This window comes from Caretta caretta, chromosome 15 (genome assembly GCF_965140235.1).
Source record: "Caretta caretta isolate rCarCar2 chromosome 15, rCarCar1.hap1, whole genome shotgun sequence".
In the NCBI taxonomy this organism is placed as follows: domain Eukaryota; kingdom Metazoa; phylum Chordata; order Testudines; family Cheloniidae; genus Caretta; species Caretta caretta.
The window spans coordinates 14,745,924-14,762,538 of NC_134220.1; the positions used below are offsets into that span (position 1 = coordinate 14,745,924).

Here is a 16,615-nt window from a genome sequence, read left to right on the forward strand (position 1 = left end):
CGGCGACGGCCGCCAGCCGCCGCATGCTGGCCCCATGCCCCACTGGCCCGGCCCGGCTCGGCTCGGCTCGGCCCGCTGGCAGCGACCCCGCCTCCGCGCGGGACAGCGGCTCTCAGCCCGGACACAAGCATGGGGCTGACGCGCCCGGCTGCCCGTGGACTGTGCTTTATAGGAGCCACGAGATCCCCCGGGGGCGGCCCCGGGCCATTGGCCGGACCCTGGGGGCGGGGGGGGCGGAACTTTCTCTCGGTTCCACCTACTTTCTCCCCCACCTTCCACAAGCCCAGGGCGAAGGGTGCTCCTGGGTCTTAAAGCCAGCATGCCCCGAGCCTTGCACAGATCTGCCTTGGCAGGAGCTCACCTCTGACTAACGGCCTCTGAACCGGGGAGCAAAGGAATTACCAGAAAAAAAGGCTAGAAGCCCTTCAGGGGCTAAGGCCTGGTCTGCACGAAAACAGGTCAACCCAGCTCCATGGCTGGGCGAGTGAAAAATCCACATCGTTAAGCTGACTGAATACCTGGTGTAGCCAGCACTTGGTCAACAGGAGAGTTCTTCCCTCCATCTAGTTACTGCCTCTGGGGGAGGTGGATTTCCTACATCCCGGGGGAACCTCTCCCCTCACTGTAGGAAGCGTCTACACTGGTGCAGTGTGTTAAGGGTAGAGGTCACATGAGAATAAACAACTTTGGCCCAACCTTTCAAAGCTAGGTGCCTAAAATAATAAGCTCCTAAATCCATAGGTCCATGAGTAAAGTGGTCCCATGGTCCCAGGTGTTGAGCATTTGCACCCGTCCTTGGCTTCACTTGGATTTGGAGGGCTGTGCACTTCGGAAAATCAAGCCGCTTTCATTTAGGCGCCTAAATATGGAGCTAGGAGCCCATTGTTTGACACCCAAGCTTGACTGTTTGGGCCAGTTTGCTTACGTGGTTTTATGGAAAATAGGACTTACCCAAGAGATAACAAATGTGGGTGATAAAGGTAACTGCACAGATGTAATATACACTTTTGTAAGGTGTTTGATTTAATACTGCATGCTATTCTGATTACAAAATTACTACTATGCAATATCAACCACCCAGTCAATGGATTAAGAACCAGACTCAAAAAGTAGCTGTCCATGGGGAATCATCATTGAATGGGGGTGTTTCTAATGTGGTTCCCCAGGGATTGGTACTAGGCCCACCACTATTCAACATTTTCATCAATGACCTGGAAGTAAATATAAAATCACTGCTGCTAAAATGTGTGGAGGATACACATTACCAGAGTGGTAAGAAATGAGGCCAGGCAGGTATACAAAGCAATCTGGGTCATTTGGGAAGCCAGCCCCCTTCAGATAAAATGTGTTTTAATACAGCCAAATGAAAAGTTATAGATCTAGGAACAAGGAATGGCTGGCCATACCTACAGAATGGAGGACTGTATCCTGGAAGGCAGCGAATAGGAAGGTCTGAATTATTCCATCCTGTAGAGAGCAGCGGTGCAAACAAATGAGAGATCAACAAGTCCAACTGCACAGAAATCTTTTACCAGTAAAATGGTGGCTGACAGGAGACACAGTTGTTTAGAGGCTAAAGTACTAGACTGGAAGTCAGGAGATGTCAGTTCTAATCTCTGCTTTGCTCTTGCTGTGGACATGGCCCTGAGCGTGTCTCTGCCTCAGCACGCTCACCTGCAGAATGGGTCTAGCACTCACTCACCTGGCAGGGTATTGGGAGGTTTAATTGCCGTTTGTAAAGCATTTCCAGCCCTACACCTGAGAGGGACTCCAGATCGGCAACAGAGTATTATAACACACATCCCTTTTCAGGAGCACAACCCGTTTCTTCTAAACGCACTGAACCAAATACAGTCCTGGTGTCAAGGGACTGAGTTCTACTCATGTCAGGAGAGTTCATCTTGCTTGCCCCATGGCAGAATTTGGCCCTACAACTCTACTGGCTGACTCCCACCTGACAGACAGGAGAGGGGAAGCAGGCTTGCTAAACGATGAGGAGCAGGACTGTTCCTGTTCTAACAGGTGCTGAATGCCGCTTAGGAGTCTAGAAGCCTCTCTTCTAATTGGAGCCATGACTATGGTGCTGAGGTTACTGTGCTGGGCAGTGGACGAATGACGCCTTCTTTTCAGTACTGCAGGCCAGGTTTCATGGCATGCAGCAATACCCATGCCCTGGACACATGTTTCAGACCATCTCAGACAGAGTATTGTGTTAAGATGAGAAGGAGAGGTCCATCTAGGTCAATGACAGGAGCTTTTCAGTGCGGCTCTTGCCTTCTTGCTAGGAAGCACAAGGAGGAGGAGTGAGGGTATAGGCCAGGAGATGGCTGGCTCCCTTGAGCATGAACTGGGGGCCTTTCCCCTTTGATGGGACAGTCAGAGAAGCAGTCAAGGGCCATTCATGGTTGAGAAACGCTCTGCGCAAGGGGCAGAGCCTGCCCCAGGGGCATTAAGAAGCAGCAAGAAGTTACTTACAGGGTCTTGTGTGTTGCAGTGGGGATGGATTTAGTCTGGGCCTGTATGTTCCTCCCAACCTGCCCTGCTCGTCAGAGGGCAACAGTTTCAGTTCTCAGACCCTTACATGGTTTCCTAACTGTAAGCCTGGGGGTTGAGTAATAGAATCATAGCATATCAGGATTGGAAGGGACCTCAGGAGATCTAGTCCAACCCTTGGGCCCCTGCTCAAAGCAGGACCAATCCCCAATTAAATCATCCCAGCCAGGGCTTTTTCAAGCCTGATCTTAAAAACTTCTAAGGAAGGAGATTCCACCACCCCCTGGGTAACGCATTCCAGTGCTTCACCACTCTCCTAGTGAAAAAGTTTTTCCTAATATCCAACCTAAACCTCCCCCACTGCAACTTGAGACCATTACTCTTTGTTCTGTCATCTGCTCCCACTGAGAACAGTCTAGATCCATCCTCTTTGGAACCCCCTTTCAGGTAGTTGAAAGCAGCTACCAAATCCCCCCTCATTCTTCTCTTCTGCAGACTAAACAATCCCAGTTCCCTCAGCCTCTCCTCATAAGTCATGTGTTCCAGTCCCCTCATCATTTTTGTTACCCTCCACTGGACGGTTTCCAATTTTTTCACATCCTCCTTGTAGTGTGGGGCCCAAAATTGGACACAGTACTCCAGATGAGGCCTCACCAATGTTGAATAGAGGGGAACGATCACGTCCCTCGATCTGCTGGCAGTGCCCCTACTTATACAGCCCCAAATGCCATTGGCCTTCTTGGCAACAAGGACACACTGTTGACTTATATCCAGCTTCTCGTCCACTGTAACCCCTAGGTCCTTTTCTGCAGAACTGCTGCCGAGCCATTCGGGCCCTAGTCTGTAGCGGTGCATGGGATTCTTCCGTCCTAAGTGCAGGACTCTGCACTTGTCCTTGTTGAACCTCATCAGATTTCTTTTGGCCCAATCCTCTAATTTATCTAGGTCCCTCTGTATACTATCCCTACCCTCCAGCGTATTTACCTCTCCTCCCAGTTTAGTGTCATCTGCAAACTTGCAGAGGGTGCAATCCATGCCATCCTCCAGATCATTAATGAAGATATTGAACAAAACTGGCCCCAGGAGCGACCCTTGGGGCACTCCACTTGATACCGGCTGCCAACTAGACATGGAGCCATTGATCACTTCCCGATGAGCCCAACAATCTAGCCAGCTTTCTATCCACCTTACAGTCCATTCATCCAGCCCATACTTCTTTAACTTGCTGGCAAGAATACTGTGGGAGACAATGTCAAAAGCTTTGCTAAAGTCAAGGAATAACACGTCCACTGCTTTCCCCTCATCCACAGAGCCAGTTATCTCGTCATAGAAGGCAATTAGGTTAGTCGGGCATGACTTGCCCCTTGGTGAATCCATGCTGACTGTTCCTGATCACTTTCCTCTCCTCTAAGTGCTTCAGAATTGATTCCTTGAGGACCTGCTCCATGATTTTTCCAGGGACTGCGGTGAGGCTGACTGGCCTGTAGTTCAGGGCCCTCCTGCTGCTATTAAACCCTAGCAGAACAAGGATAGCTGCACCACCAAGGTTTGGGGACCAGCCCCAGAGCTGGGATGCTTAGTGAGGTGCAGGATCTTGTACTGGTACATGCATCTTTAGTCAGCATGGCCTCCTATGCAGCAGTTTCCTTGGTCTTATTGTTTTCCACTGTGAGATACGACTGCCCAGGATTTCAAATGCAGCCTGGGCCAGTTCCCAGCTATTCCCAAAGCAAAGGCAGAAACCAAGTTCAGATGGGAGAAAGGCTAGGTGTTTTGATCCCCCTGTGAAGCTTGATTTGCCGACAATTTAAAACAGGCTCCCTGCCCTAGCTGCCCAACAGGTTGCAGAGAGAGGACCAGCCCTGGACAACTAAAGAAAGCATGTGCTGTCCTGCCGACTGGCATCACTCAACACAAGGCAGCTCAGGCACCTGACAAGCTGAGACGCTCTCCTACCCTGGGCCAACAGAGAACCCAAAACTGAAACTACAACGATCAGGCAAGGATTCAAAACCACAACAAACCTAGGCAGGCCCCTGGATAACATAACCCCTGTATAGCTGGAGTACATGGGGATGCAGTAGTGATAAACATTGTCCTGCAGTCTTTACTGTTGGTGATGCACTAAGATAGAAAGAACCCAGCTTGACTTTCAGATCCCAGGGGGAGTTTGCAGGGCTGGCAGTTTGGGGTGGGGGGAATATTTGTAAACAAAACACATTCCCTGACCCGCTAGGTCAATTTGTACAGAGCAGAGCTTCCTTGGATTGCACCTGGTTTTACTTTACAAGGATTTGTACCCACTCCAAAACTCTTCTCTGAACTAGTTCACTGGAACATTTCAGACCTTGGCTCTTCGAGATGCACACAGCAGCAGAGAGACAGCTGTGTCTCTCCCGCAAACTTCTGGGGGTAATTTGCATTTCTTGGAAGGACAGCCAACCGCAGTAAGCATCACATTCACCACTGGGCCTTTGTTCATTTCATGCCGCATCCCTGCTCTGCTCCAGATGCGGAAGGCATTAGCCCTTCAGTTAGCTAACTGGCACGATGTCTAGTGATTCCCCAAATAAAAGTGAGTGTTCAACAGTACAGCAGATGGCTGCAGCATGGAACTCTGATCAGCACACCAGACTAATTAATCAGCACGTTTCCCACTCCATCAGGGCGTGCTCATTAAGAGAATTCCTTTGTATTCCGAACTTTGATCCTACATGTACTCCATTCTTGAAATTAACCAGAGCTTTGACACCATGCAATTCAGAGGCGTCCATGACAAAATAGCAGAAACACAGACACACCAGAAAAAAAAAAAGGAGACATCCAGCTTGCAGCAGGTTTCAGTTTATTACATAATCTCTGAATGCAGTAAAACCTGAGAAAGCAGCAGGGGCTGACACATGTGTAGAAGACTCAGCCTTGTAGAGAGCAGAGCACACGGACTCTGCCAAGGCAGAGGCAAAGAGACAACACAGTGCACACACTCCTGTGCTGAGCTTTCTCCTGGCTCTGGCACCCACCCCGAGGGATGGGTGCTGGGCAATGGCCTGCACCCATAGAATGTTGCTCCAGGTAGAGAGTCTGCCCTAGAACACATGACTAAAGGAGACGGTATTTCCCACCTCCCGAGGGGAGCCCAGTGGCAGCAGTTCTCGGCCCTGCACTAGAGAAGCTGTCTGGTAGCGTCTCTTCCTAGCCCAAAGGCAGCTTCGGGAGGGAGCAGCTCCTCTGAGGCCTAAAGAAGCCAAACAACGACAAGCAATGCAGGAAATAATTCATTGGTCCTGGAGGAGAAGACCCTAACTAGTCTCCAGTAGGAAGATCCTTTCCCAAATGTCCTCTTCCACTCAGCATCCTCCCACCCCCACCCTCCAATTGTCATTGTATTGGATTTAGGGCACAATCTTTGCTCCCATCATTGAAGGCAGCAGGCATGAAGAACCCAGCTTGGCTTTCAGATCCCCACACTAGCAGCACCACAGTCAAGGATTTTACAGGATCAGAGCCTTGCACATTTCTACTGAGCCCAAGAAACAGCCCAGTTTAGCTTTTAGTCATTCAGAATCTCATTCTTAATGTGCTACAGAAGCATCTGAGAAGAGTCAGGGATCAGAGAGGACATCAAATCTCATTCCCGTATCAGCACAGCACTGAGGCAATGGATTGAATTGGATGGTAAACACAAAACAGGGGGGGAGGGGAAGAGTTCCCAGCCTGTTCGGAACCTAGTGGTGACCAGTGCAATTCCAGGGTAAGTACCCAAGAACTCGGAGGGGAGACACTTGGGAAAGCAGACTGCAGCATACATGGGCTAAAGTGTCAAATGATCTGCAGCCAGTGTAACAGAAGACAGCATCATTCCCGTGTAGCTGCAGTGTAGCTAGCTGCATTGACAAAATGCGTTCACCAGTGATTTGGGGCCTGGGGCCCCCTCCTGGATCCCTTTGCTCATCCAGAACACAAGGGGAGGGTGGGGAGCTCTCAGTGACTGAAGGGATGTGAGCAAAAGGCTTAAATTGCAACGGACCCGGGGCTACCTTTGGCCCACACAGAGCGATGGAGACTTTGTTAACAGGCAACTTTGGTTTATTGTTGGGGTGCTCGCCAGAGTGCCCCAATTTGGCCTTGAAAATGGCAAGAGTCACTCCAGCAGGCAGCTGCAAGTGCAGCATGAACACGTTTTGCTCAAAGCTTGAAAAGAAACCCCTGGACTCTAAAATATTAGCAAAGGAGTGAAAACTATGCCTCTGGCTCGGATTCCGGGGAGCTGCCCCGTCCGCATGGTACAATAGGGGCTGCAGATGCTACAGCGAGATCACTGTGGGCTGCTAGGGACCATTAATGTCGCACAGGATTGTAAATGCGACATACAAATATGCATCAGGGTGTCAGTACACACATACGCAGTGCAAGGGTTGATTGCTGCCTTTACAGATCCTGGTTAAATTCTGAAGTGTGTTCTAAAGCAAGGCTCTTATTTTATTCAAGTTGCAAATGCAAAAAAACCTCAATGGCTTGAGAGCTGAAAGCTAGAAAGTGACTCTTCCCTGCGCTTTCCTTCTTCGCCTGCGCATACGATAGTGTTAAGGCTGCATTTGTCACTGAGAGTACAAACAGACAAACCCCTGCGTAACTATTGTAGACAGAGACACGATTTTGGCACAAATCTGCACTGGAACCATTATGAGCTCTTGGCACTGGGCAAGGACAGGGTTACGGTCCCCCGGGGATACAGTACAAGTGTTAACAACGCAGTGTGACGTTTATTGAGTCTAGCTAGGTACTTGTCTGGCTCCCAGCACTGGAATATCGAGCGGCGTGGGGGGGGGGGTGTGTGGAGAGGCAGAGTGGAAGGGAATGTGGGAAGAGGCAGTTTAATCAGAGAAGGCCGAGTGGCAGGCGAGCACTTCACCTTTCTCAGATGTCAACAAGGTGCCTCTGTCACAGGGGTGAGGAACCTGGTCACGCTAGGCTGGAAGTCACTCGCCTGGGAATGTTTCCTCAGCAAGGAAAAGGAAAAGGAAGGTACCACCACTCAGTGCAGGGTCTCTACCACAGCAGCAGCCGTGCCGCCAGGAGCCTGGGCGAGTGGCTGGGATGGTAGAGGACATGTTCTGGGCACTGAGTTCCTTGCAGGTTCCATAGCAAAGCCCCTCAGTGCTCCCAGGAGGCGGTACAGGGTGGATTTCCTCTCTCCTCCAGGGGAGGTGGCTGGGCAGGCAAAGCCCCTAAGGGAAGGCGCGTGTTCGGAGCCACAGGTCTGAATCACACGCTCCGACTCTAGGAGGCAGGGTCATTGCCTGCACCAAGGGGCCTCCCCTCAGCTTTCTGGCTTAAACCAGAGGCTAAATGGCCAGTATGTGCCACGCAGCTCACTTCACGATCAACCCTCTTTGGCCCTAGTGACTCCCACTGGAAAACGCTAAGACTGAGGCACTTGGCAGCTCTGGTAGGGGGGGCTGGAGCTCTCCCCCAGCCAGGGGTCCCCCACCCCGCCCTGCTAGTGACTCCTGCTTCTCGAGATTGGGTGTGGAATAGCCGTGAGTGGCTTGCAGCCTGGGGTGCCACACCATTCCCTAGAGCGCTTCCTAGAGGTAGAGGATGGGACTGGAGGAGCAGCAAGCTCCCCATACCCAGGGACATCACACCATTGCAATCGTGCCCCTGCAGCCAGCGCTCCAGCCCCACGCACTCCAGCGCCTCCTGCTGGGAGAGGCGGGAGATGGCAGTGAGCTCAGTGGAAACCTTTGCTCGCTTGGCTCTGTTTTCTCAAAGGCAAAAGGAAACATGGACTGAATTGTAATCTGGTTGGAGAATCATGGCCTCTCTTCTCCCTTTCGGGCACTGATCTATTCCCCCCCCAGCTCCACCCCCAGGCTAGTGGAGCTGGCCTTTGCAAAGTTTGCAGATATAGTCCCCTCCCCCCCACCATCATTTTAGCACATGATCAATAATTTAAACTACTCCACAGTTCGATCCTATAAATAAAGATGGTCAGGGTTTGATATGGGCCCAAGTGGCTGGGCACAAGGCACCGCTCCTAGTGAAATGTCCATATAATTTCTTCCGGGTTGGTCATCTTCCTCCAGCTGTTGCCTCGCGGTGGTGGAGGAGACGGTGCCGCTGCCCGGGGCTGCTGGCAGGCTCAGTCGGTTTTCCACACCTTGTTGAGGACCTTGACCACTTCGTCATAGATTACGAAGACGATGGCCACATCCAGACAGACCCGGCCCAGGCGAGGCACGGTGCCCTTGTAAAACCTGCCAGGAGAGGAGAGGAGAGGTGAGGGAGAGCAGAGAGCCCCACTCAGGCCTAGGCCAGGCACAGCTTGGCCAGGTGTGGGAGCAGGCCTAGCCCACCCGCTCCCAGAGATCTCTGGTGGAGATGCAGCCTGGTGTAAAATGGCGCCAATGCCCGGCAACCACACTCTGTGAGGTTCACCCTGCTCTCCAGCTCAGCCTCTAGCCCTTCACACTCAGCACAAGCAGGGACCGGCCCAGTCTCTGCTGGAATGAAAGGGGTTTGGGGAAGGGCTGCTTCCTGCCCGGCAAACCCCACCCAGAGACCCCAACTTTTTAAGATTCCCAGTCAGGGCTTTCTGGCCAACTGCCCCACTCCTGTCACAGGATCCGCTCTCCACACCAGCCGCTTTTTCAGATTCCAGGCCAGCTCCGCGGGGGTGTCGGTCACTGTTGACTTCCCTAATTTTACCCTAGCTGAGGCTCTGGGCCTGTGCTTCTGTGGCATGTGTAGAGAGGCTAATAAAATCCACATAGGTCTCTCTCCCCTCTTCCCTGTGTGGGTCTCTGCTCCTCCTCTCACAGCCAGGCCTCGCTGCTACTCCTACCATCCACCAGGCCCTTGCCTTTCCCATCTCATCCCCCATGCCTCCGGGACAGGCTCCTGCTTCTCGTGTGCCGGTGACCTGTTCTCCCTTCTGCAAATCCCACCACAAGGTGCCTTTTACCCATGATGGTGACGGATCCCTTTGCCTCCTATGGCACTACTCCCCGTTTCACCGTACAGGTGCGAACTGCTTCGCCAGCACTCGGCTGCAGGGGAGGGATTGTCCCTGTTTCCCTGTGTTCACCCAGCCCTGAGCCCCCTGCATGGAGACGAGATGCCGGACTCACGCGATGGGCCCTTCGTATTTCATGATCTGGTAGGCGCAGTCCCAGGTGCTCTTGTACTTGTGCGCTTCAAGTCCCTAGAGAAAGCGGAGAGAAGGGTCAGAGACCTGTAATGGGTGGATCTATGCCACAGTTCCCAGCACAGCTCCCACAAGCCGTGGCTCCATCCTGGGAGATTCTGGAAGGGCCCCGAGGCGGGGGGTGGGGGGGCTTCTGTTTGCACAGCCGGAGCTGTCACAGCAGTGACTGCCATCCTCGCCAGCCTGGTTGTGTGGGAGCCTGACCCTAAGAAGGGCCATGGGGTGCTTAGACGTGGTCTAACCCAAATAACAATGGCCACCCCCATGCCCCACTGCAGGTGTTTTTGTGTGGCTGCAAGGTGTGTTGAGACGGGCTACGGAAGTGATGCTCAGACAGGGGCTCTTTGCAGCCCTTGCTATTAAAACACTGTGGGATTTAATTATTAGCCAATTAAAGTTATTAACCAATCAGGATGCTTTTACTGTGTTATTACCCAATTGTAGCAGATAAAATAATACGTGGTCAGTCACTGCTGTGAGAATAATATAGAACTAGTAAACGAAGCAATGAATTCACATGATTGTGGCTCTTTGGGGATCGCTGATCGGGCTCCTGAACTGAGAATCACTGGGCTACGGGACTGCTAGGAGAAGAACATGCCAAATTCCTCTAGCCCAGGGGAGCCCTCGGCCTGGTCTGCCTAGGAGTGAATCGCTGGCCGTTAATTCAGGTCCCCAGAGGGCAGCGCGACCACAGCCATGGAGCACAGCATGGCTAGTGTGGACACACTGCTGCACTGGGCCTCACTCTCCCATCAGGCCAGGCACCCCAGCAGTCGTTCTCTAGGGCAGACAGGGCCTTTGTGGGGAGCAGTCTCAGTTCCAGCTCCTACTCCTCCATCGGGAAGGCGCCGTGTGGCACTTTGCCACGTCCCATTTCGGCGCTTGGCCCAGCGGTCATGGTCTAGATGAGAGCAGGAGACATGGAGCACCCAGAGGCAAGAGGTGAATGATAGGCTCTCAGCAGAAGCCCAGAAGCCACACGACCACATGCTGTACCTGCATTCTGGTTTTCACCACATCCAGGGGGGTGTTGCCAAAGACGCTAGCCGCTCCGGCAATGGCCCCAAATATCCCGGTGACGAAGGGGTTTATGACCTTGTTGGGATCATCCCCTGGGAAGAAGGAGAGCGACACAAAAGGGGCAGGCAGAGGGAAAGAGGGTGGAGAGAGACACAAGAGCAGAGCTCATGAGCAACAAGAGGTGGGAGTGTGCTGGGACGTCACTGAGTGACACTGCACATGAGAGTGACAAAGGCCCCGACAGGCTAGGGGTGCAATGGGGGGTGGGGGGGTGAAAGGAACGGGGCCCCGCAAGTGAGAGCCCCCAATGCAGCTGGAGAAGAGAGAAGGGCCGAGGGGGCCAGAGATGCTCTCTCTCTCTCCAGGTGCGCACAGTGAGCAGAGGGGCCAGGCTGCCTGTTTGCCGCCAAGAGTCCTCAGACCCCACAGGTCATAAGGCAGGGAACACACAAGCCTAGGCCAGGGCTGGCCTAGCAGCGAGTGGGTGGGAAAGCACTCCCGACTGGCTTCTGAACAGACTGTCAAAAGGGCCCAGGCCCAGTGTGTGCGGGCAGGGGTAGGGGTGTTGAGAGCGAGCACAGGAGAAGTAGATATGTGTATACTGCAGCAGACAGGTGTGAGCAGGGGCAGAGTGGAGGAGACCCCATTAGAGTTCCCCCTTACTCGCCGTCTGCATCCCCCTGGGCTTTTAACCCAGGCATCCCCTCTCCCCAGCTCTGTCCTGCCCTGGGGCCTTCCTCAGGCTCGTCAAAGTGACCCCACAAGAAACTGGTGGCGGCGCGTTTCACTCGGAGGGAGGAGCGGGAGCTCAGCTGAGGCTGGAGAAGCCAGCCCTCGCTGCAGCAGGTCACCGTGCTGTGTGGCTCTCCGCCCGCAGCGCTCCCCGGAAGAGGCAGGGCATGGCACGGAGACGCGGGGGCAAGGCAGCGGGAGGGAGGCAGAGCGCGGGTACCTTTGTACCAGTTCCTGAGCGCCGTCATGACGAAGAAGCGAATGGCCTGGTTTGATCCTTGCTTGAGGACAGTAGCGGTTAAACCCTGGTAGGTTCCCTTCAGACCTGCGGCAGGGGAGAAGGGGCAGCATTTGAGGAGGGGAAGCAGCATGACACTGGTCTCCCCAGGACAGCCACCGACCCCATGCCTTGCTGTGGCCCACAACACAACTTCCCCTTTCCCCCATTCATACACCCACCCCGGCAGGGCCCACAGCACAAAGCCCAGCTCCTCCCCAGCTCTTTCTCGTGCCCCACCCACTTGGCCCTGCCGTCAGGATGGCCGAACGGGCTAAGGTGCTGCGTTCAGGCCGCAGTCTCCTCTGGGGACGTGGGTTCGAATCCCGACCCTGACAAGCCCTCTTAATAGCAGGCGTTGGGGGAGAGAGGCATTTCTCCTAATTCTCGTTGGCAGCAGGGTGGGGCCTGCTCTGCGTGGTTTTGGTGGCCTGTCATTTGGCCTCCCCCGCCCTCCTATGGATATGCCGACAGGGCTGCACGGCTTTCCCCTGACTAGGCCAGAAGAGGAAAGGTGCTCAGGCCTGGGAAGCAGGTCTCCCAAGAACCAGCCTGCCTGAGGGATGAGCAGACACTTGGGAGCCAGTGTTTTTCAAGGCCCTACAGTGCTGGCTGCCTTGGCAGCTCACAGACCAGTCTCCCACTCTGGTGGAAGGAGGCAGTTCACAACCCAGTGTGGCGGGGCCTTGCACACTGAACGCAAGGATAATGTGGCGCGGAGGCGCTGAATAACGCTGCCACGCCAGGGCCCTCACCCTGCTCGCGGATGATCTCCCGCACGCCGTGGAAGAAGCCACGGTACTTCGGTTTGGGGGAGCACTGGTCATGGATAAACTTCACCTGGAGGGGAGAGAAGGTTAGGATTTGTTAATCCCAATCTGCATGTGAAGAGACACCCATTCCTCAAGCTATAGGAGCCCAAACATCCCAATCAGATGCCTGGCAGCGGGGCTCTGCTCAGGGATTCAGCAGCGAGGATCTTTGCTAATCTGGGGCAGCGCCATACTGATGCCGTTCCAGAGCGGAACGAAAACCCTGTCCAAGGTTTACCTACAACTGCGGACGTGTTTGCTCATGCACTCCACATGCAATCAGAAAGGGAAGGGACCTGTGCAGTCTAGGGATGAAGGACTGCAGCTAGGTCTGGAATACTTGAAACACACAAGGCTTGGCACCTGCAAGGGGAGAGTCTACAAGTCCCAGGATGGGAAGAAGGGTAGCTATTGCTAGCTCAGGCCAGCAAAGCATGAGAGCATCTTCCCCAATGCTTAATCTCTTGGTCACCTGTGAGAGCATATAGCATCAGGTCAGTAAATAACAGTCCCTTCACCCTATCTCTAAGCACTTTGCAAAGGAGGGTCCATCTATTTATCCCCACTTGGCAGATGAGAGCTTTGAGAAGCAGAGAGGTGACGGGATGGGCCTGGGTTCACACAGCACGTCAGTGGCAGAGATGGGGACAGACTTCGGAGTCCCAGTCTTGCTGCTGCTGCTCACAGCAGTCAGCCTCTTCTTAGGATTATGCTGAAGAGTCATGCAAGCAGAGGCCAGTTTCCCAGCCCAGTCCCTGGCTCTCACGTTACACTGTGTAGGAAGATATCACTCACTGAGAAGGGCACATTTTACTGAGCCCTGAACAGGATTTCCAGGCCCGGCATCATTTTTGAATCTGGGAGTTACAAAGCAAGGAGAAAAAACTGAGTATAACACAGGGGGAAAGAGCAGAGACAGAGAAACGGCCTCATTTGTGTGGGAGAGCCTGGCAATGAATGAGAAGCAACAACGATGCAAAATGCTGTTTGCTACTGTGGAGCCTCGGCTAGGTATTTCATGCACGGCGCTGCATTTACTTCTGCCAGCAAGTGTATTGGTGTGGCTCAGCGTATCTTTCATGGTATTAACACCTGACAAATTCTGGAGTCAGGCCACAAAGGCTGGCCTCGGAGAGAAGAGCTGTCACTCACTGCAGGAGTTACGGGCCCCAGGAAAATCAGATCCTGTCTGGTCTCTTGCTAAAATTTCCCATCAAACAGGAGAGTCCAGAGGGAACGCCCCACAGGCAAAGTCTTTCCCTGCACCTCTGACCATTCACCACTAGTGGGCAGCTGGAGCGCACGGACATTTCATCTGGGCGTGAACAGCAACGTACAGCGCAGCTCCCTGTGTGACGCCAGGCGAGGAGCAGAGCAGAGGCTGTGCTGGGTTAAATACCCGGCTCCAACAAGACAGAGAGAGCCCAGCCGGCTAGCTCTGGGGCTGACAGCAGGAGGCGCTCACAGGGCAATGGTGCTCCCTCCTTGGCTTCCCCTGCCCCCTCTGAAGTGGTCTCTGGTCTCCCCCTACTCTGGGACTCATTCTCAAAGCAGGGATGAGAGGGCCTGCGCTGTACCTTTATGGTCTCCATGGGACACACCACCACCACGGCCTCGGCCACCCCGGCTCCCAAGCCGCACAGCAGCCCGCGCCTGCTGTTCAGGTTGCCCTTCTCATCTCTCATGTGGTTGCTGAGGAACTCGAACATGCCGAACCTGGACGGGGAGAAAGGCAGGCAATGCAAACCCCACCGGACTGGGCAGACACAGCTGCTGGGCACAGAGACGGGGCCAGGGCGAGGGGGATTTCCTAGTGCAGCTGGGCCAACCAGCTCAGCTGGAAGCTCCCGCCATGCCCCGTGGGCATCTCGCTATGGAGCCACGGGTCTGGCCTTTGGGTCGCCTCCAGGGGGAGCTGGGAGAACAGACCAGGGATGGCGACTCACTCTTCTTTCCCCTTACCAGCACCTGGGAGTGGCAGGAAGTGGCCAAGCCCCGCCGTAGCTTCAAACACCCAGCCACGCTCCGCCCATCTCAGGCCCTCCCACTGGGCGAAGCACAGATGCCCACACTGGGAAGGCAGGCACCTGTAAGCCTGAAAGCCCAAGAGAAGGGGGGTGGCAGTGCGCCTGACTCCCCCGTCTGAGCAGGCTGCTGACTGCTGACAGCTATTAGCTATTGGTTCTTGGTTGGCAGCTGGTAGAGAGAAGGCAGCAGAGCATCCATCCTGCTCGTCTCGGACTCACGCCCTCACGCCCCAGAGAAGAGCGAAGCTGATCTGCCAGCACTCCACTGCCCCCACCCTCCTGGGCTGGCGCTGAGGGTGGGGATGGGGACCGAACTGCTCAGAAATCACACGCTTTCTTCTGCAGCATCTCCTCCCTGGGGAGGCCACGGCTGCAGCAGCCAGGGCCTGCTGCTGGGAAAGGCTCAGCCCGGAAGAGCTGGGAGCTTCCCAAAGAGCACACTGCTAGCAGTGCCCTGGGGGAGCTCCCCACAGCAGGGCCTGCTGGCAGACAGGGCACTCCCCAGAGCCAGCCCTCCGGCAGCGTCCGCTCAGGCTGGTCCTGCTAAGAGCAGGATGGTTTTCTCAATCCATCCCAAAGGGAACGACCGTCCCGGGAGGCAGTCCCACCCCCAGCCAGGGAACTGGGCACGCTGTCCAGTAACGATTGGCCAGACCCACCTTGACGGCGACCGTCTGCGGGTAGATTCCAAACCACCTCGAGTCATTCCCTCCCCTCCCCGCAGCGGGACCGAGCTGCCTCAGCACTTCTCCAAACATCAGGCCACCTACGGACACAGGTGAGCGATGCCAATCGCTCCTTGGCAGGCAGCCCTCAAGGAGGGTCACTCAGGGCTCCTTGGACAGACCCTGCACTGTGCTCCTTTGCAGAAGCCACGTCCGTGGCCCTCAGGCCTGCTAGCCTGGGGCCCTCACAAGCCTATCCCTGCATGTCTGGCTTTTTTGGCAGTGCTGTTCTGCAGAAAGGCTGCGTGAGACAGACCCCCGGCCTGAGACTCCCTCAGCAACGAGATGGAGAGAAGGGGCCACTCCAAGAGACTCCTATGGGGTTTTTCATCCGCTTGTTTGGGGGCCTGGTGGGTGTCAAGGAGAGGATCAAAGGAGGATCACCTGGGCTCAGATTGCTGCAACTGCAATTCACAAACGCCTCAGGGGCAAGGCTGGAAGTCGCAGCCGGAGCGCCTTACCTCACGGCAGCCTTTGGGATGGAGCCATACACCAGTGAGCTGAGGCCTCGATAGAGCCCCTTCACTCCATGGCCCTGGACAGTCTGCTTCACGCAGTCCGCTAGGGGAGAAGGCACGGAAAGAGGGGTTTAGCAGGCCCGCCAAGTCAGCCCGGCAGCACCTTCCACCATTCAGGCTCTCCCTGGGCCGCGCACTCCCTGCCGTCTTTGGGTAACAGCCAGAGAGCAAAGGGCAGGGTGGGCGAGTGCCAGGGTGGAAAAGCTCGGGTAACGTGGTCACCAACGCCAGGCTGCAAACGCATCATCGCAGAGAACACCGGCCCTGTGCGAGTGGACGCGTTCGTCTCGTCGCTGAAGACAAAGCGGCCAGGACCCCACGTTAATGGATTTCCCCTCCCCCTCCAGCATGCTGCGGCTGTGGAATGTGAAGTCCTGAGTCGTGTCCCCCCCCAGTGAAGTTCAAGCCACATGCAGCAGGTGCCAGGCTATACGACTCGGCCTCCCTAGCTAGAACAGGGCAATGCCAAGCCCTTTGCAGAGCTGATCCAGGAAGGGAGAATGGCACAGGGCACTGTTCAGCCCTGGACTCAGCAAGTCAGAAGCCATGCTGCTGCAGATCCTCAGGACCCGGTTCCAAGCCAGACACGAAGCCAGGGGCTCTGGAACCAGCTCCCTGCTGTCTCTCCCTCAGCCAGCTGGGTTCTCTCTCACACTGTCAGCTGGGGCCAGGCTGGAGGGCAAGCAGCAAAGTGCAGCGGTGATACAGTACAGCATGCCACCATGCAGCCTGTACATAAGTAGAAGGTTATGATCCTGCCAGTCAGGGACCCCTGCCAATCATCCTGGACTGGAACGA

The 16,615-nt window shown here is 54.8% G+C and overlaps 1 protein-coding gene across 2 annotated transcripts in view; it reads right to left on the reverse strand.

Moving 5' to 3' along the window:
- Nucleotides 1–5,321: 5,321 nt before the first annotated feature.
- SLC25A1 (solute carrier family 25 member 1) overlaps nucleotides 5,322–16,615 on the reverse strand; it is a 50,101-nt gene continuing 38,807 nt past the window's right edge. For both annotated transcript variants that reach the window (XM_048822284.2, XM_048822285.2), the window contains exons 3-9: nucleotides 15,761–15,860; nucleotides 14,125–14,263; nucleotides 12,491–12,575; nucleotides 11,679–11,783; nucleotides 10,703–10,818; nucleotides 9,627–9,700; nucleotides 5,322–8,753 (exon numbers count right to left, since the gene is read on the reverse strand). In XM_048822284.2, the coding sequence (XP_048678241.1) occupies nucleotides 8,639–8,753; nucleotides 9,627–9,700; nucleotides 10,703–10,818; nucleotides 11,679–11,783; nucleotides 12,491–12,575; nucleotides 14,125–14,263; nucleotides 15,761–15,860 (734 nt within the window). In that variant the 3' untranslated portion in view covers nucleotides 5,322–8,638. The remainder of the gene's footprint in view (nucleotides 8,754–9,626; nucleotides 9,701–10,702; nucleotides 10,819–11,678; nucleotides 11,784–12,490; nucleotides 12,576–14,124; nucleotides 14,264–15,760; nucleotides 15,861–16,615) is intronic.